This window comes from Linderina pennispora (genome assembly GCF_002104995.1).
Source record: "Linderina pennispora strain ATCC 12442 chromosome Unknown DL89scaffold_17, whole genome shotgun sequence".
NCBI classification, from domain to species: Eukaryota; Fungi; Kickxellomycota; class Kickxellomycetes; order Kickxellales; family Kickxellaceae; genus Linderina; species Linderina pennispora.
Window position 1 is genome coordinate 26,252 of NW_024468265.1, and position 18,788 is coordinate 45,039.

Genomic DNA, 18,788 nt, shown 5'->3' on the forward strand with positions numbered 1-18,788 from the left:
TTTCTCTAGCCCCCCGCCCTCCTTCCCGACTATGTGTGGAGATAGAGAAACAATTATTCTGCATAGTCTGAGCTCTGTGCCTGCTGGAATTTCTGTTATATCCAAAATGTCTCCCGGAACCACTCGTGCAATTCGTTCGCCAGAAATATAACCGGTACACCTGCAATATTATTTCTATTCAACTCCAACACCACCATATTAGTTTTTCCATACTATGCGACCCGGTATCAGCCACACCATAGCTGTAGCTGCACTGGCTGCACTAGCCGCCGCCACTTCCTGCGGCCCATCCTCGCGGTACGTGGTCGGCTACTACCCGACATGGAAACGCAACGCCCTGCTAAACCTCGACATGTCCAAGATCACGCACCTGCAGCTGGCCTTCGGAATCCCGACCGACGAAGGCACCTTCACCTTCGACGGCGAATGGTTCCTCCCCTCGCTGGTGCGCGAAGCCCGCTCATCCAAAACCAAGATCTCGCTGACTATCGGCGGCTGGACCGGCTCGAACCGCTTCTCCTCAATCATGCAGGATGTCCACAAGCGTGGCGCATTGGTCAAGAGCATCGGCGATTTCATCGAAAAGTACGAGCTGGACGGCGCCGAAATCGATTGGGAGTATCCTGGACGGGCTGCCTCAAAGTGCAACAAATTCAGTCCACAGGATAGCGCCAACCTGCTGAGGTTTTTGCATGCGCTAAGGTCCAACTTCCACGCGCGCTTCCCCGATGAGCAAAAGCTGATAAGCTTGGCTGTGCGTGTGCAGCCATTTGACGACGCTAATGGGCCGATGAGTGATGTCAGTCCCTTCGCCGAGTTTGTCGACTACGCGTCCATCATGGCCTTTGATATTAATGGCGTCTGGGCCAACTCCACCGGTCCCAACGCCCCCTTCGATTACCAGCATAACCGCGGCTTGCAGCTCTCGTACACCCAGGCCATCGACCAGTGGCTAGCTGCCAAGTGGCCTGCCGACAAGCTGGTCGCCGGGGTGCCCTTCTACGGCCGCTCACTGACCACCCGCGAGGTCATCGTAGCCAAGGACGGCGCCGACATGTATGTCCCGTTTGCCAATGAAGTGCCGCAGGGTGATCTTGACGACGCCCTCTGGTACGATGTCTGCGAGAACGTCAACTCCATGTCCGGCATCTGGAACTACCGCCATTTGCGCGACCAGGGGCTTTTGCGCACCGCCAACACAACCACTGACGATTGGATTAGGATCTGGGACCACACGAGCAGTACGCCGTGGCTGTATAATCCGCAACTGCGCCGCTTTATCACTTATGATGACCAGGAGTCGTTGGCCAAGAAGGTGGACTATGCCAGGAATAAGGGCATCAAGGGCATGATGGTGTGGGCGCTCAACGGCGATTACCAGAATGAGCTTATTGGCACCCTGGAGGCCATCGGGCCGTTGTGCCGGGGACCCAAGACTGCCAATGATACTGAGCCGGATCACCAGTCCAGCAGCGCCGCTGCTGCGTCTTCTTCATCTCCTGCTTCCACAAGCAGCGTGCCTCCCGCTTCCATAGGCAGCACGTTTCCTGCGCCAGCCTCACCAGAGGCATCTTCACACTCGGGCCCATGGACTATGCCCTCGCTGTTCTCCACCGGCGGCAGCGCCTCGCAGCAATCTTCCAATAATGCTTCAGAGCAATCTACTAGCAGCCCCTCTGCGGAGTCGCACTCGGAGAACTCGCCATCGGCTGAGTCTTCTGCAACCACGTCGGAGGTCAGCAAGGTAATCATGTTTGATTCGGTAGGCGTGCCGTATGCGATTATTAGCGGCAAGTCGACGGCGGTTCCCAGCGATATGGCGGATGTTTTGATGAAGCTCGGTGTCGAGTCCAGCTCACAGACCTCGGCCAGCGCTGCTACATCCGCCGGCGAGTCTCCTGTAGCTAGCATGCCATCTGCTTCTGCTGAGTCTGGCTCAGCCGCCCAGTCGTCGTCAATCTCGGCAGAGTCTGCTGAATCCAGCCCTGGATTAGCAGCAGCAGCAGAGTCTGCTGGTTCTTCCACTGCACTGTCTGCCAGCTCGTCCGCTCAGCCCGAATCAACTCCTAATGATACTACCGGCACCAGTGCCGAGCTCCTGGCAGCAACCAGCTCGATATCCTTCCCGGTCCCAGACAGCTCCGATTCCACCTCCCCGGCCGGTGTACAGCGCGGGCCAATGCCCAGGCGTCCTGGATGGAAGTCTGAGATAAACTTGTTCGAAACCATGCTTCCGGGCGGCATCATGGGCGGCTCTGGCACCGGTCTCCCGCACCCCATGTCCGACCGTAGCATGTCGGCAAGCCAGCCTGGCTTTGCTGCCACATTCCTTTTACCCTTGGATACAAAATCCGGTACAAGCAATGCTCAAACCGCCACGGTTTTGCCATTGCAGCAGATGATTGCGTCAAGGGCTTTGGAGTTCAACCTAGGGCTTTCCAGCAGTTCGAAGACGGAAGCGTCAGGTTCAGGAACCATCAGCGGGAATTCTAGTACTGTGTCGTCTAATGGATCGTCGGCAGAGTCGTCGTCGGCAAGCGCTGCATCATCGCAAACGTCGCCTGCTCCTAGTTCGTAATAGTCTAAAACAGTTTATTTAATTTTGTTCTCTCACTTCTAGTTTCCAACAAAAAATGCTACTTCATGTTTAGCTGCTTAGTAATTCTCACTTTTTATTTCAAAACTTGGCGTATAACGCCTCAGTTTACTATAGAGAAGCAAGATACCAATGGGGATAGTGAAGTAATAGCTGGATTGCAGCAGCTAGGATAGTGATCGATTCAGCGCAGGTCTCTCATTTTTCTTCTCGGTACCCGCAATTTCGTTGGCAAACAAGACATATTGGCCAGAGAAGATTCCATGTTAGGGATTGCGATTGCACGACCAGGATACTAGGGGGTAGAGGGGAGGTGCGTTGGCGGCCTATCCATCACTGTATATTTAGAGCCCGATGTGATGGGGTAGGGAGTGCATAATCCTGGCCCATTGGCTTAGCGTAAATGGCAAGGTAGATGATAAAGAAAACAAGGGAGGGAATAGATGAAGAGACTCTGCTTTTTTGGTTATAATGGAAGTCTTTGACACTTGTATCGAATACCAACAGCAGAATCCAGCACAAAATGAGGGGGTTAAAGCTTTTTCCAGCAGAAATAGGGAGAAAGAAAGTGCATTTTAAGCAGAGGCTGTGTTCTTGATTCTGCCATCCAGCTTGGGAGCGACCGGTGAAAATGCCCGGAAATAGTCCTGCATAGCAACATCCAGGGCAATAAGGGCTGGCGCATCGACAGGCGGGTCCAGGAAGTTGTCACCGCCGCGGGCAATGAAGTCCAGGGTGACGATCTTGTATGTCTTTGCATCATCAACAGGGACCCACTGGTCGCCCGACTTGACCTCCAGCGCATCCAGCACATTAAGACCGCCGGCCGTCGGGTGGTAGCTGATGCGAGCGCCGGCAATCTGCAAAAAGCTCGTCACCGGGCGTCCATTCACCACGTTTTTCTTCGCCAGAATCCCACTAATAACCTCCTTGAGCTTGGCGCCAGTCAGCGCGACATCCGCCAAGGCATTGCCGAACGGGAACACCAGCAAGACATCCTTGACGCGCACCGTGCCGCCAGCCATGCCAGCGCGGATCCCGCCGCTATTGATGATGGCGATGTCGACAGGGGAATCCCGGCTGCGCGCCCAGAGCATGGCGTCGGCAGACAGATCACCGATTGCGCACTCGCCGGTCTGGCAGCCGCTGTTGCTGATGCCCTCGGTCAGGTTACCAACCAGCACATCGCCGTACTCCTCGAACGATCTGCGCCATTCCTTGACATTGGCTGCCATGACCGGGTCCTGCGCGATATCCTGCGTCAGATGCACAGGCTCACCGCTCAGCTTGGCAATCGAGCCGTCCTTCTTGAACTCAATGTCGACGTACCCAACATACTCGCCCCACGCCTTGGCCTGCACCACATACGTGTCCTTGCCATCCAGGTTCTTGACAATGGTCGGGTAGAGGCCGCCAGCGCCCGGCTCTGATGCATTCAACGACAGGTATGTGTGCGAGTGGCCGCCGACGATCAGGTCCAAGCCGTGGGTGCGCGCAGCCACCTCCTGGTCCTCCTTGTACCCGTTGTGGCTGACGGCGATAATCCGCTTAATGCCCTTCTTGCGCAGAATCTTGACATACTTGTTGACTGCCGTGGCCGGGTCCGAGAATGAGACTGTTGGCCCGGAGCTCGAGATACTGCCGGTAGTATTGGTAATATAGCCGATGACGCCAAGCTGGTACTTGTCGATAATCGTATAGGGCTTGACAATCTTGGCCAGATTCGGGTTCTTGGACGTGTCCATGTTGGCGCAGACCACAGGGAACTTTAGCAGATTGAAGAACTTGGCCACGAAATCGGGTCCGTCGTCGAAACTCGTGGTTTCCGATACACATGGCGTCGTATTTGAGGTGGTTCATTAGCTTGTAGGTGGCGTTGAACTTGTCGACTGTGTAGAACAGCGTGCCCTGGGCCTGGTCACCCGCATCAAACAGCAGCGTGTTCGGATGGCCCTCAGCGCAGTTTGTTGATTAGCGTGACCTGCCGCGCAGCGCCGCCATAGCAGGTACCCCGGGAAATGTCCGTTGCTGTGCAGTCGGAACCGTATTTGTTGAATTGGTCGTAGTGTGCGTGCACGTCGTTGGTGTGGATCACACGCAGCGAAAAGTTCTTGTGACCGTGGCCGTTGCCGTTGCCAGTTGCCATAGCCATTACCATAGCCGTTGCCGTTGTTGGATGGGAGTGCTGATGTGATCGACAGAGATAACAGGCCAAAGCTGGCCAAGCTTACCAAGCGCATGCCTATTAGATGGAGAGTAGTAACACTGGAATAAACCGGTATAGGTAGGGAATGAACCAGGAGGAAGAGGAGGGGGGAGGAACAAAAGGAACTCTGGGTAGTGAGAAGGCGTGGGAGAGAATGAAGGGCGGCACAGAGATTTTATAGTGAGTTGAAAACGGGGAGAGGGAGTGCATATCTGCTGGGTAAACCGACAACATCTGGCTTGCTGGGAATGGTCCCGACACGTGCTAGTGTTTGGGCAAGCCCGTAGATGCACACACCGACTAGCCCCGGCCCACTCTGCATGCCGGACCATGCATGACCCCCACTGCGCCCATTTCCTGCTGCTTCAGCGAATCCACCCGCTGCAAGTCGAGCGAGCATGCCTGCGTCAATAGCGAACCAGACCTACAGCCAAGGTGACCACGATGAGCAAGCTGGTATGCACGGCTGCTATCAAACTGCAGACGATGATCCGCCTTTCCCAGGAATCCTTCTGAAGGGAAGCCATAGTCTGATCGTCCAATCCGGCACCCATCTTGACACTCGTTGCCGTTTGGCGAAATATTAAAGTCAGCCTTGTTTGGGAAACGTGAAGAAAATAAAAAGGGAAAGAAAAAATGGTGCGAATATAACTGGGCCGGAGCCCAAGCTCACATAATGTCGACCATGTCGCGGTGGTAGATCCTGACAAACTTTTTGAAGATGTTGTCGTACAGCAGCTGCAGCACCTCCGAGTGGGCCTCATCCATCATGTCGACAGTGTACTGCTGCGAGTGGATGAGCCGGGTGATCGCTTCCGAGATGCGGCCCTCCACGTTGATCTGCAGGGTGGCACCGTCGGCAATGAAGGTCGAGTAGAAGCCGTAGTAGTCGCCGCGCAGGGCAAACGGCAGCGTCTTGAACGTGGTGATGTTGCCCTGCCGCCCCAGGCCAGCCGGCGTCTGCATCAGCGTCGACAGGATGGTGTAGCGGACGGGCGTGAACGGCGGCACATGCGACAGCACCATGATGTCTTCGCCACGGCTGTTGCGACGCACTGGCAGCTTGCCGATGGTCGCACCGCCACCTGCAAGCGTCGCACTGTTGTCGCCATTGATGTTGTCGCCGCTGCCTCCGTTGGAAATATCGGAGAAAGCCATTGTTGCCGCTGCTGGCAGCATTGCGGCCGCCAAAGGAGCGCAGCAAGCCACCCAGGACGCTGATCCAGCAGCGCTGCCATTGGCACCTGCGGTTCCGCTGGTCATGGCCACGATTCCACGCGAGGTCTCGGTGGTCAGACGGCCAACTATTCCCTGGCTGGCAACATCCGGGCGGACCAGAGCACGCGAGTTGCGCGACGGCACCATGGCAGCCTGGTCGCTGTAGTCCTCGTCCGACGAGCGCGCATCGCCGACAGAGATTATCGTGTCGTGGTTGCTCTCCAGGATCGTTGTTGTGCTGGCCATTCAGGTGCACGCGCAGGGCGTCCTTTTCCGAATGGATTGGCCGGGTGATGATGTTGATGTCCGAGTGCTGCGACATAGGGGAACCGACAGAGCGGTCGGCGGCGTTGGCGTGGCTGGTACTTTCATTGTTAGCACGCGTGACCACTGTAGTCCAACCAGCACCACCAGTCAGGTTCGGGCGGCTGGCTGACATGTCGCCGCCACGGCCCAGACCATCGTCATCGTCATCGTCGTCGTCATCGTCGTCCTCACTGTCGTTGGCGCCGTCATCATCGAACCCGGGCTCGCCAATGTTGTAGAAGCGCACGACGTTGGCCTTGAGCACCTGGTACTCCTCGAGGAACAGTGTGATCTCTGTGCAAAAGTTGGCAGCACTGTAGATCTTCAGCTTCTCGAACAGTTCCGGGTGGTTCAGCACGCGGTAGAACAACTCCTTGCTGGCCGTGCGGCCCGGGTTGTCCGACCACGTGAAGGCGTCGGACTGGCGGTACGAGCGCACAAGCGGGATAATAACTGACGTGATCTGCGACAGGTTGAAGAGCAGGGAACACCACAGGAACGAGTCCCAGAACGGGTCGCGGACCACCGAAACCCTTGTTGGTCTGGACCATGAACATGAGCACGCAGATAAATGTGAACAGGTTGTTGAGCAGAATGTCGTGGACGAATGCCAAACGCGTCCTTGATGGGCCAGATGTGGTAGACAAGGACCGGGGTCAGCACGACACAGTACAGGGCAATCATGGCGTAGAGCGGGAAGTACTCCCACACGCCAACCGGGCACTTTGAGTACATCATAGGCACAATCGCCAGGTCCTTGGTCAGCGCCTGAATAATGCTGCAGACGATTGCTGTAAACAGCGTGGCAAACAGCACGTACCACACCAAACGGCGCTCGGTGATCTGCGACTTCTCCGCCGCCCACCACTTGCCCAGGGCATCGGTACGGCGACGATAGAAGGACTTTGGGATGCTGCTCTCGATTGACGACCCCTGCGCCTTCTCAGCATCGCTGAGTTCGCCCTCCGGGTCTTGCACCGCGCCCTTGCCGTACAGCTGCGCGGCGGTCATCTGGCCAACCTTGTTGCGCTCCTTCAGTTTCTGCGTGTTGCGGTAGCTGAGGATGTACAGCCGCATGGCGCGCGCCAGCGTACATGACATCCACAGCATCACGCCCGGGTAGGCGCACCACAAGATAAGAAAGCACGGGAAGTTGCCTGGCCACACAAACTGGAACAGAAAGCACGTATTGACGACGAGGATCGTGAACGAGCCGATGCTAGTCAGAAGCACTGCATGGGCGTTAATGTCGAGTGTCCGCCGGCCTCGGTACACAAACAGCAGGGTTGAGATCGTGAACAGGAAAATATCAACGACGCCAATCCAGAGGTACACCTTCTTCTGGAGGTCAGGAATGTTAGTTGTGTGGACATGTGTTCCATCAGGAAGCAGGTCAGTCGACGACGTCCGCTTCATCAGCCATTCGATTGCAGACATTGGTAACCTTATCCCTCTTGGCTGACAACAAAGTAACTATGTGAGGAAATGACAGAAGCGTGTTTTTATAAATAGCAGAGGATAGAAATAGGGGGTCAAAAGGGAGCACGGCAAAATACAGAAACCAGAAGGAAGGGCACTGGCAGGAATCCGGACAGCACCCAGTATATAAAAGTGCGCCAGCCTCCTCGCACCTGCCCCGTCCTCCAGTGCCCAAGATAGCTGCAGCAAACGAGAGGGAAAAAGGGATGAGTAAAATCGCTTAAAGTATTGACATGCACTGTATATCGCAAAGCTTGAGCAACAATGCATGGGAGGAAATATTTTATGTGTCGCAGCTCCTTTTCCGGGCAGGTCATTTGGGCCGTCCCAGGGCAAGAATCGGAGGGGTTTGGCCAGGGGCGCTGCAACAACATGCCAAATAACACAGCAGAGTGCAAGCCACCCTTGGATGTATGGAGCGGATGACAATGTCCATTTCCTAAACAGGATACCCGGGTCCTCATTTGCTCTGTACTGGCTGGGCGGCGTTCTCCAAGCCACTGGTACCAGCTGCGCGTCGTTTCCTCAGAGGACTAATACTACCTGCAGCATTGGCAAAAGACATTCAAATGCCGGCAGGTGGGCGGACCTGAGATCCGGTGCTGGATTAGCCTCTGTACACAACTCAATCTCCCAGCCCCGGTCCTCGTATGTTTGGGGAAACAGGAGCTGACACAGTGCTAGAGATACATGCATGCTGCATCACCTGTTGGTGCAATCATTTTTGTGTACTGTGCAACGTCATTGTATGCCTCCTTGTTATTCTGTGGCAACGCGGCCGTGGACAGGCAGAGAGATGTCGGTGGATGTATTGAACGACAATGGTTATAGTTCGCCGGCAAATACGTGTGCTGTGTTGGTGGTTGTTTCGCCGCAGGACCACAATCGCACTGCCTTGATATTTCAGCGAGCGTCCACGCCATTCCGCTCTTGCCGCGTCCATTCGCCACAAGCAGAAAATATGATGTTTGCATGTCATTGTAGGGGGAAACCTGGTATAAGCAACAATGGCATGGGTTATTGTTGCGCCCATTAGAGGAGAAACAAGTATGAAATCAAAAGCATGCGCCTGAATGATATTGTCCTGAGTGTGCCCCACTACCACCAGTCAGACTGCGCTGATTTGATATGGCGACGAGTTCCATTAGCCTGGGCGGATTCTAGAGTCCCGACATAGGCCTGGAAATACAGCTATTTCAAAAGTAAAAATAAAAAAAAGATACCTGCAGCAGTCTCCACTACGCTATATCAGGCACGAGAGAACAAAAGATGCGTTGGTGGCGGCCCCATTGCGGTGCTACTAAGGTCGGGGCGGTCCAGCATGTCCATAGTAGGCGTGAGGTTAGAATATCGCTGGCGCTCTACTGCGGTCTCTGCTCTCTCGAACAGATGTGTGCTGGCGAATCGCCAGAGTTTCTACGACATAAACGATCGCCACATCGGCTTCTTTCTCAAGTGGCAAATGTGTAGAGGATGCACAAGGGTGTTTTATGTGTCGGTGAGACAATGATAGGGCACATAACTGTAGCCATTACTGAATGCTACATGACTCTATGTACATTTGCCCACCTCCACATGCATGATCCGCACTCTGAGCACTCTAATTTGCCAGGACTACATTTAGGCCGTCTTTGAATCACGGTGTGGTGTAGATAGTATCTGCATGTCTCTTTTTCTGTCTTTTCTTGTTCCCTGGCTGCAACTGCTTCCCGCCCGTGGCATCTACTGTCCAATGGTCGCTATCATAGGCGCTATTTCAAAGCCAGCGGTGGGAATTAATAGCTCCACAGGGCCAGTCACGCCGAAAAAGTAGCGCTTGGGCGAGTCACGCTTTTTTTGCTATTGCGTTCTTGTTCTCTTTCTGCCCCCAAAAAGCAAATAGTGGTTTTTTTTCTCAAGAGTGGGTGAGCGAAACCCCTTCACTATTACCTTTGGCAATTGCCCCAGCCTTTCTTCTTCTCTACTCACAATTTAAACCGCAATACCGCTTTTATTCTCGCTCTTTTTCCCAGCGCATATAGATTCCAGCACCATTCCTCCTTTTTTTATTGCTCATCAAACCTACCCAGTTTCATTTTCTTAAATGTCGAGCGAGCTCAGCGCAGGAACAACCCCTGGCGGTGCCAAGCAATGCAGCATTCCAGCAGAGCCCAGCTGTAGCAGCTGGCGAGGGCCAAGCCGACCCAACGCGAGTCCCACACATCCGCATCGTGCCGCACATTGTGGACGTGCGTCATTGCCTTTACTTTGACGTAATGGACCGCGACGTGCCCTGAGAACACTGTACTGAAGGTTGGTCGCTTTCACCGAGAAGGTCAGTCCAGCAGATGAGCCGAATTGCGTTTAAGAGCAAAGTGGTCAGTCGCAGCCATGCAGAAATTTGGACGGAAGGCGGCAACTTTTATATCCGCGACACAAAGTCATCCTCAGGCACGTTCCTCAACCACCTGCGGCTGTCGCCGCCGGGCGTTGAGAGCCGGCCGCACCAGCTGCACGACGGCGATGTTTTGCAGCTGGGCGTGGACTACCAAGGGCGGCACGCTAGACATTTACAAGTGCGTCAAGATCCGCCTGGAGATTAACCGCAACTGGCAGCGGAGCAAGGAGAATCCGTTTAGGCGGCAAGTCATGGAGAACATCCAGAATGCATATCATGCCATTGGCAGCACAGCGGGGGACGGCTCGGACGACAGCAACAACGAGTGCTGCATCTGCCTGTACAAGATGGTAGCGTTCCAGGCGCTGTTTGTTGCGCCGTGCTCGCACTGCTTCCACTTCAAGTGCGTCAAGCCCATTCTGTTCACCAGCACCGGCTTCAGCTGCCCGCTGTGCCGCACGTACGCGGACTTGGAGGCCTGACGTGAATATCGACGACAACGAGATGGACGTGGACGCCAAACCACCGCAGCTGCCATCGAGCATCCACCAACACTCGCAGCAATCAGCAGGCTGGCCCCGATTGCAGTGTCAGCAGGCGATAATCATGTCAGCAACCCGTCAGCTGCCGCAGCCGAGGCGGAGGCCGCGGTGGTTGCAGCAGAGACCGGGGGCCTGCGCATGCCTGGCGCGTCTTCGGGTGGTCAGCAGAGCAGCCATGCGCTGGAGCGCGATGATGCCAACTCCACGCCCGTGCCGCAGGAGCAGGCGGCCATCGACTCGTTCGGCACAACCCCCGTGGGCAGTATGCCGTCGAACCTGGCGCACTTCAGCTCGCTGGCTGCGGGCATCAGCGAAGGCGATGCGGCGGCGGTACTGCAGCAGCATGGCTCGGAGAGCATGCAGGTGTCGTCGCCTGCGTCGACAGACAACCACAACGCCAATGGTGAGGCTGCCAGCGGAGCCCAGCCAGGCGCTGCGTGCCATCCGGCGGTGGGTGCGCCGTCACAGACCGGCGCTGCCCAGACCGACAGCCGGGCAGCCCCGTCAGGCAACGGCGAGGCGTAGGCTCAGACAAACAACAAAATTTTAGGCTCTGAACAGAATTTTTAGCTTCAAAATTATGCTTGAGCTCCTACGGTCCTCCTGGGTTTCTTTTCTTTTTCTCGGTCCATACTCTTATTGCTTAGTCCCTTTCTTTCGTCACTTTAATACAAAGTCCCATCAATATTGACCAGTTCCTCAAAATGGGCTGTTTTATTTGTGTTCGCTGTTTGTTGTTGCCGCTCACAGTTGGCGCAGCTGGCCCAGCCTTTCCGATACCTTGTGCAGGATGTCTCTTGTAGAAAGACGGGCATTCTTGGGATCCTTGGATACCACTGGCCACACCTGGCCGTGGTGCGGATCGGCCCTCATGCATGCATCTTCGATCGCCTTGATCCGCTCATCAAGCATCAGCTGTTCGTCGGCACGTGCCGCCTGGTCAACCTCGAATTTGAGCCACCACGCCCACGCATCGCCGTAGTCCTGGTCGGCTGCTGCCGCGCGCTCGAACCAGGTCCGGGCTTTCTCGATACGCCGCTCGGACCAGAACAGCCGGGCAATCATGCACGTGATCGCCGGGTCATCCTTGTCAGCATGCTTCAAGGCATCAACTGACTTTGGCCTTGCGCTGCGGTCGCTGCTCGAGCAGGATGGATTCAGCCCAGAGGAGACCCGACTTTGGGCACTCTTGGAGGGCCCGCGAGAGCAGCGTCCGGGCGACTGGCACATTGCCAATGACGTCGGCTTCCAGCCGCGCTTGTTCCAGCCACAGCCTCGGCGACTTTGGGTTGTAGACACGGGCACGTTCCAGGATGGCTCGCGCACGGATATGCAGGTTGAGGTGCGGCGAGCTCTCGAGGCGGGCGGCGGCGATCCACAGCTCAACGGCAGTTGGGGCACTGCTTCAGCGAGTTTGACAGCGTCTGGCGGGCCACCTCGTACTGCTCCATCTGGATCTCGATCTGCGACTGCACGAGCCACAGCTTGTAGCACTGGGGGAACCTGTCCAACCCTTCCTTGGCCAGAGAAAGCGCTGTATCAAGGTCATCCAACTGCCTCAGCAGCACCGTGCTCTTCATCCAGATCCGGGCAGTGCCCATCTGCCCGTCAAACTCTGTCGTGCGGGCTCGCTGGAGCAGCAACTGCGCACGCTGGTACTGCCCGTTCTCGCTCTCCAGCTTGACTGCCGCCAGCACAATGGCCTCCGATCCTGAGTTCGCCCTGAACGCCTCCTCGAGGATCTGCCTAGCGCCTTCCACGTCGTTCTGCTTCGTCCATTTCTCTTTCGCGGCAATCAGCCATAGAACCTCTGCCTGTGGGCAGTACTGCACAGCGCGCTTCAGCAGCGCCTCCAGGTCCTCGATCGAGCCCTGCTCGCGCTCCAGATCGGCTGCACTTCGCCACATGTCCATGCTGGCCGGTGTAGCTTCTAGCGCAAGCTCATAGAGAGACCGCGCAGTGACCACAGCCCGATGCTGCATAAACCGGTCAGCCTCGGATGCCCACACGTCTGCCTGGTCCTCGGCAGACTCGTTCCCATCGAATCCCAGACTGGCCGTGGCCTTGACAATGGCCTGGCACACAGACGGGTATCCGTCGGTCTCACATATTTCTGCCTGGTCGAGCCATGCGTCACGGTCCATGGTTGTTCCGTGCTGGCCCAGGGACTGCACTGCCTTGGCCATGATTTTGGTCCACCCGTCCAGTGTGCTCGTTCTGCTCCTCGAGCCGCGCAGCCGCGATCCAAACCTCGTGGCTCGAGGGCACAGCACGGCGGGCGCGGTTCAGCACCTTCTGCGCCTTCTCGTACGTCTCGAGCCGCGCCAGTGCGAGCCACAGATCGATGCTGAGCGGAATCAGCTCCACAGCGTGCGACAGGAGTACGCGCGCAGTCATCGGCATCCTCAAGTCCCACTGCTGCCTTCCATAAAACAACCGAGGTGGGCACAAACTCCAATGCGCGTCTCAGCACCCGCCGCTGCGCCTTGACATCGTGCGACGCTGCCTCCAGGTCTGCCGCTGCCATCCAGACCTTGACCGACTGCGGCAGGTTGCGGACTGCGCTGGCCAAGATCACCTTGGCTGTCTCCCGCGTATTGAGCCGGGCTGCCTCCAGCCACACCTCCTCGCTCTTTGGGCAGTTTTCGCACCCCTCGGCGATAATCGACCGCGCCTTGCCCAGCTTCTTCGCAATCTCTTCCAGGACGGGCCGCTGCGATCCACCCAGGGTGCATGCTTCGGGTTAGTGGTTGTTACCGATTTGAGCAACGTGCGGGCACGCGAAATATCGCCGATTTCAGCTGCATTTTGCGTACCCAGGGTGTTCAGTGATGTTAGATATCCACGCGGGTCGATGGTTGTCTGGCCTGTTGCTGAGTCGCCCGCCTGGTCCAGCTTCATTCGCAAAACGTCATCGCGGGCTTGCCCGATAGCCATAAAATTGGTCACTGTCCCGTCATCGGCACTCATGTCCGTCGAGCCAACGTTCTGCTCAAAGCCAGCGGCATTAAGGCCCGCCATCATCACGCTGTCAGACACCTGCGCAAACCGCTCTCCGCGGCGGTCGCCTGCAGCCTTTCTGCGGCGCTTAGCCCTAGCAGGCAGTTTCCGCCAGCTGTGCAGCGTCAGGGATCGCGTCCCAGTCCTCCTCGCTGAGCCCCTGCAGCTGCCGCTTCAGGTCCTTAAAGTGCTCCTCGATTGCAGGTTTGTCTGTGCCCTTTGTTTTCTGCTTTTCATGTCGGGCAGCATGCCGCTGTTCCATCTTTGTGTCGATTTCGGTCCAGATTTTGTCGGCCTCCTCGTCGTCCGCCTCGTAGGGGGCGTTGCGGAACAGCCCAACTTCGTTGTCGGCGTCGTCGAACCGCGGGTCGTCTTGCTCGGCTGGCTGCTTGTCGCGCGCCGGCAGCTTATCAGCAGCTGCCGAGGCTTCGCGCGCTGGGCCGATATCCGATCGCGTAGTGAAACCAGTGGCTCCACGGCCGAGACCGGCTACGTATCCCGGCGGAGCTGGTTTTCCTAGAAAATCTTTTGTGACGCTGTACATTGAAAAAAGTAAAAGACAGGAAAAACCAAAGGGGTCTAGCTTATAACTTAATAAATGTCAAAATATATATATAATCCTGATATCACAACCAGAATAGTTTTGGTTCAAAACTGAGCATCTCCTAAAAGGTCATCAGGCCAACCCGCTTCTTGCGGTTCGGGAACACGACCATGCCGCTCAGGAACAGGACCGACAGCAATGCTCAGGCTTGTCGAGAACACGTTGTACAGGAAGGTGCCTGAACTCGACCCAGAGGACGAGATAAACGCCAGCACAGTCCTCAGCCCGAGCGACCCAGGCACCAGGAGCTGCACACCGCCAAGAATCGGCTCAATGGCCGATCTGTGGTTTGAGAACGACGCCAGGACGTTGGAAAACAGGCCCATGGCAAAGGCGCCGATGGCTGGGGCAATGTCGGTCAGCGCACTGCTCTTGCCCGCAAAATACGACACGGTGTACCCGACGGCGCCGGCCATGACCATGATGGGCTGCTGGCGCCAGTGCGCCGAGATGCTCATGTTGAACGTAATGGCGAGCATCGGCAGGAACAGGAACCACCAGAGCTTGCTGAGCCCAGTACTGCAGTTGCCGAGCCCGTTCATTGACGACACAACCGAGTCCACGGGGCTGTTTTGGAAGCCGCGCACACGTGTGCCCATCGTAGAGCCGACAGAGATGCCGTAGCCCAGCAAGAAGCATTGGCACATGGCATAGACAAAGCGCACAGTGCCCGAAATCATGTTCTTGGAGGCCATCTCGATAATTGACAGGGTCAGACCCAGGCCAGGCAGGAGCTGGCAGATGCCTGCAAAGGAAACAACGCCAAAGCAGATCTTGTCTTGCATCAGCGACGCAACGAATCCGATAATAAAGGCCGACGACACCTCGAACAGGTTGGCGTAGTTGGAGAAGCGGCCAGCAAGCAGCTGCAGGAGCCCGACAATCAGACCCATCATGGCGCTTGCCCCGGCATCCGCCCACTGGCCGTTCCAGAATAGCGGGCTGATGAAGAACGACGAGGCAATAAAGACAAGCAGCATCAGCCACCACGGGTACAGAGGAGGGGTGGCCAGGATCCTCTCGATGTTCCTGACGCCCTTGCCAACCGAAATCCGGTTCTTCAGCACGCGTCTGATACAGCGGTTCGTGCGCTCCAGCCGGTGCATATCGTAGCCGGTGGCCATCCGCACGATATGTGTCTCCTGACGACCGTGTGTCCTTGTCGCCGAAGCTGATCAGGATGATGCCTGGCAGGACAGCTACCGATGCTTCGACGTCCAGGATGCAGCGCTATCGTAATCAGATTGGCTTCGAGCCGGTGCAGCGGCGCCCCGAATGCCATCAGCGCACGGCTTGCCACCAACATGAAATTCTGGCGATCGAAAATATCGGCCAATTGTGCCAAGATCTTCTGCTTCTCAGCCTCGAAACGCCACCAGGGTGCTGTCTGATGAGCCAGCCATCGAGACCCTGGAACCTGGTACGCCGCCACCGATGCTACCATTGGTCAGCATGCCGCTGGAGGCCAGGATATCGTCCCATCCGGGGGTCACCACTGGCGAGATGTTGGGCGAGTGGATTGGCGACTGACCAGCACTGCGCGCGGGCTTCACCGGCACTGTGCCTAACGATGAGGGACCGGGGGTGCCAGGTCTCGACGGGATAGTCTCGAGCAAAGTCGAAAGGTAGGGTGTTGACTCCGATCGCGGAACGCTGTGGAATCCACGCAGCTCGAACGACTTTCCCGCCTCGTCCGTGGCCAACAGAGGGAACATCGCTGGGCGACAGAGACGTCTCAGGGCTTCCCACTCCACCCGGAGTACCCGGTACGTGGCTCTTCAGAATAACCGGGATCTTGCGGATCTTGCTGCCGACAGTGCCAAACGGCGTTGTCTTGCCCGCAGCCTTTGCCCGCTCGCGCTCGCGCCGCTCCTTCTCCTCCTTCTCCCGCAGCTTGGCCCTGACCTTGGCCTCCTTGGCCTTGGCCTGGCGCATGCGTAGATCCCGCTTCTGCTGGTGCTCAGCCATGCGGCTCTGCAGCTTGTTGAGGTTGGCATAAACGCCGCGCAATGACGTCGGGGTGATGCCGAGTGGGGTTGGAATCGTGCCACCGCCGCCAAACATGCTGCCAGGCGTCACGCTTGTCGGCCGCTTCTGCCCAAAGTACCCGCCGTCCTGCTTCAGGTTGGTCTGCGATGTCGGACGGCGTCGACCCTGCAGAGTCCATGAGCTTGCCTTTACCGTATCCGGCCTCGAGCTCCGACGGTGTTCCCACCGGTGACGCCTTTTCGAGAAGCCCGGGATGGTCCCTGCGGTACTGCGCGGTGGATGTGCCCATTGCGCCCAGGACCGACTCGATGATGTTCTTGGCGGTGTCATGGCCGCTCATATTCACATGGACCACGCCTGGGTTGTTAGCAGCTGGGTTGACGGGGTAGAACGTCGACGTGGCCGCGATTTCTGCGTTATTCGCCGCAGTATTCGTCCTCAGAGGGTTGTCTGCCTCGTTAATGGTCTTTTTATCTAGCAGCTGCTCCATATGCAGCTCGTTGCTCCTCGGAAGGTCGTCACTGTCTGTGTCTGTGTCGGATTCGGAGTCGGACGCGTACAGGGTTCCTGTTGCCGCCAGTCACTGCGTTCAGGGCCCGCCCCCACTGCCGCATGTTGGTACCGGCGCGGGACAAGCGACGGCGGAGACCCACCGGCTCCGCATTGTCTGCCTGGGCCGAGCCGCTGCTTTGTGGCCGCGGTGCATCAATCGGATTATGCAGATGGCTGAACTGCTGGTCGCTCCCCGAGCCAATAGTGTGCACCGAGTCCTCCGACGCAAACCGTAGCGCTGCATGCGGCCGCCGCTTCTTCTTCTGCTTCGCCTGGTCGGCCTCGTTGGCCTTCTCGGGCACCGACGTTGACGACCGCTGCAGCGTTCCCCGTGGCGCAAAGTATCCTGTCGACGGCAGCTCGATCGGCTCGCTGTGTACCGGCGCAGTGAACGAATCGTGGCCAAGCTGGTTTCGCACATTTGCCTTTTCTTGAGCGTTCAGCATTGCCAGGCGTAGAATTGGGCGGTTGGGCTTGTCGCCGCCACTACCGTCACTGGGCGCACTGATGGGTGGCGAGGGGCCCACCGGCGGTATTTGCGTGCGCTGTGTGGAAACAAAAATCCCGCCCAGTGAGTCGTCATCGGTGTCGGAGCCAGAGTGATGCGGGTCGGTGGCTGCCGGAGCGCTCTGATCGGATTGTTGCGTATTATCTGAGGACTGACTATGTTCCGGCGATTCGGGTGGCAGCTGGGAATACCCGGATCTGCCGTCATTTGGATCGGGGCCGTCCTTGTCCATTGCGCGTAATAGTTAAAACAGGTTTGCGAGAAGAGGAGAAGATGTAGATGCTTTGCAGGGTGCTAGTAGACAGCTGTGGTTTTGAAAGGGTGGGAAAAAAATTTGGAGGCCAACTTTGCAAACAAACAAGACGCGCTATGCAATATAATAGTGGATGGAAAAAATAGAAAATAAAAGTGGAGCGACTGTAATATTGGGGACGCCGGGCACCGATTGCTTTTAAGAGCACCGGGCTCCTTCGTGAAAACGAGCACTGGCTAGAGCCCGGCTGTCCAGCTTGCCCAGTTGGTGGATCCTGGGTGGGAAAAAACAGCTCTAGCCATTGCATCTGTAAAAGATAACGTCATTTTGCTGAGTGGTCAATGAGGATCCCGCAGGTTCGGATTCTACAGCCTATTGTTCCTAACATGATGCATCGAACGTGTCGCCGAGCCCATGTACCTATCGCTTCACCGAGCACCGCCATGTATTTCTATTTTGGCAGACACGGCTGGCTGATAGAAATAGAGGGGGACCAGTGAGCCCGATGATACTGAGTCAGAAAAAGCTATAAATACTGCGGTCTCTCCTGGGGACGCAGACACGTTTCTGTTGGGCCTCATTACCGGGCATGCTGATGATTCGCCACGACCAAGTCCGAGCGTGGCATGTGTGAGAGAATGAAAGCAATGCTTATTTCTTAGCCACTATTCGAAAGTCCGATGGCGTGTTGGCCAGTTTGTGCACCAAATCGAAATGCAAGTGCGCATCGCTCACTCCTCCGACAACCTTCAACCACCTCACAGCCTTGGTGAGCCTGTAGATCCGCCGCGCCAGCGCATTCGTCGACCGCGACGCCCTGAGTCGCGCGCTCACCCACCCGATGCCCACAGTGCCTTGCGGCTCGGTCCCCTGCACGACCCTTTGGCGACTTGCCCTGGCACCGGCTCAGAACAAACGGCCATATCGCCTCGTCCTCCAGCCTCGAAAAGCGTGTGTGCTTCAGATGCGTGCCCACGGTCTGCAGCCACCGTGTCGAGCACTGGGTTTTGGATCGCTGGGTGCTCATTTGCTTGGCCACGTCACTCCACGACAGGAACCCGTTCTCGTGGGACAGTGCCTTTTTCACTATGCACGCCAGTTCCTCGTCCTCGGCCACAGTCCAGCGGCCTGTGCTTTGGTGGTGTAACCGATTGGATA

At 56.8% G+C, this 18,788-nt stretch overlaps 9 protein-coding genes across 9 annotated transcripts; 3 read left to right on the forward strand and 6 right to left on the reverse strand.

Annotated features, from left to right (window-relative positions):
• Positions 1–202: 202 nt before the first annotated feature.
• On the forward strand, positions 203–1,375 carry DL89DRAFT_249575 (chitinase; the record flags this gene model as incomplete). Its single annotated transcript, XM_040885166.1, has 1 exon — positions 203–1,375. A coding segment is annotated over exon 1 (1,161 nt), but the record flags the coding sequence as incomplete, so codon positions are not given.
• A 518-nt stretch (positions 1,376–1,893) lies between these two features.
• DL89DRAFT_270313 (uncharacterized protein) lies at positions 1,894–2,611 on the forward strand. Its single transcript, XM_040888657.1, has one exon. The coding sequence runs from the start codon at positions 1,910–1,912 to the stop codon at positions 2,576–2,578; it is 669 nt and encodes a 222-aa protein (XP_040740146.1). The 5' UTR covers positions 1,894–1,909; the 3' UTR covers positions 2,579–2,611.
• A 481-nt stretch (positions 2,612–3,092) lies between these two features.
• DL89DRAFT_270314 (Metallo-dependent phosphatase) lies at positions 3,093–4,913 on the reverse strand. Its single transcript, XM_040888658.1, is given in 3 exon segments — positions 3,093–4,411; positions 4,431–4,549; positions 4,578–4,913. The coding sequence occupies 3 exon segments, from the start codon at positions 4,740–4,742 to the stop codon at positions 3,172–3,174; spliced, it is 1,524 nt and encodes a 507-aa protein (XP_040740147.1). The 5' UTR covers positions 4,743–4,913; the 3' UTR covers positions 3,093–3,171.
• Positions 4,914–5,379: 466 nt separating this feature from the next.
• Positions 5,380–7,993, reverse strand: DL89DRAFT_270315 (uncharacterized protein). Its single transcript, XM_040888659.1, has 3 exons — positions 6,943–7,993; positions 6,277–6,859; positions 5,380–6,239 (listed from the first exon to the last, which is right to left on the reverse strand). Exons 1-3 carry the CDS (start codon positions 7,761–7,763, stop codon positions 5,472–5,474), a joined length of 2,172 nt encoding a protein of 723 aa, XP_040740148.1. The 5' UTR covers positions 7,764–7,993; the 3' UTR covers positions 5,380–5,471.
• Positions 7,994–9,657: 1,664 nt separating this feature from the next.
• Positions 9,658–11,414, forward strand: DL89DRAFT_270316 (uncharacterized protein). The gene is made up of 5 exons (XM_040888660.1): positions 9,658–9,925; positions 9,960–10,072; positions 10,130–10,324; positions 10,362–10,642; positions 10,754–11,414. The coding sequence occupies exons 1-5, from the start codon at positions 9,889–9,891 to the stop codon at positions 11,247–11,249; spliced, it is 1,122 nt and encodes a 373-aa protein (XP_040740149.1). The 5' UTR covers positions 9,658–9,888; the 3' UTR covers positions 11,250–11,414.
• A 54-nt stretch (positions 11,415–11,468) lies between these two features.
• DL89DRAFT_325166 (TPR-like protein) lies at positions 11,469–13,745 on the reverse strand (the record flags this gene model as incomplete). Its single annotated transcript, XM_040891507.1, has 6 exons — positions 11,469–11,810; positions 11,842–12,076; positions 12,126–12,892; positions 12,924–13,085; positions 13,141–13,437; positions 13,482–13,745. The coding sequence occupies 6 exons, from the start codon at positions 13,743–13,745 to the stop codon at positions 11,469–11,471; spliced, it is 2,067 nt and encodes a 688-aa protein (XP_040740150.1).
• Positions 13,746–13,818: 73 nt separating this feature from the next.
• On the reverse strand, positions 13,819–14,293 carry DL89DRAFT_286478 (PRP1 splicing factor; the record flags this gene model as incomplete). The annotated part of the gene is made up of 1 exon (XM_040889869.1): positions 13,819–14,293. Exon 1 carries the CDS (start codon positions 14,266–14,268, stop codon positions 13,819–13,821), a length of 450 nt encoding a protein of 149 aa, XP_040740151.1. The 5' UTR covers positions 14,269–14,293.
• Position 14,294: 1 nt separating this feature from the next.
• DL89DRAFT_307127 (uncharacterized protein) lies at positions 14,295–15,691 on the reverse strand. Its single transcript, XM_040890913.1, has one exon. It carries the CDS (start codon positions 15,450–15,452, stop codon positions 14,373–14,375), a length of 1,080 nt encoding a protein of 359 aa, XP_040740152.1. The 5' UTR covers positions 15,453–15,691; the 3' UTR covers positions 14,295–14,372.
• Positions 15,692–16,741: 1,050 nt separating this feature from the next.
• Positions 16,742–17,790, reverse strand: DL89DRAFT_72152 (uncharacterized protein). The gene has a single exon (XM_040892008.1). It carries the CDS (start codon positions 17,607–17,609, stop codon positions 16,836–16,838), a length of 774 nt encoding a protein of 257 aa, XP_040740153.1. The 5' UTR covers positions 17,610–17,790; the 3' UTR covers positions 16,742–16,835.
• Positions 17,791–18,788: the final 998 nt, after the last annotated feature.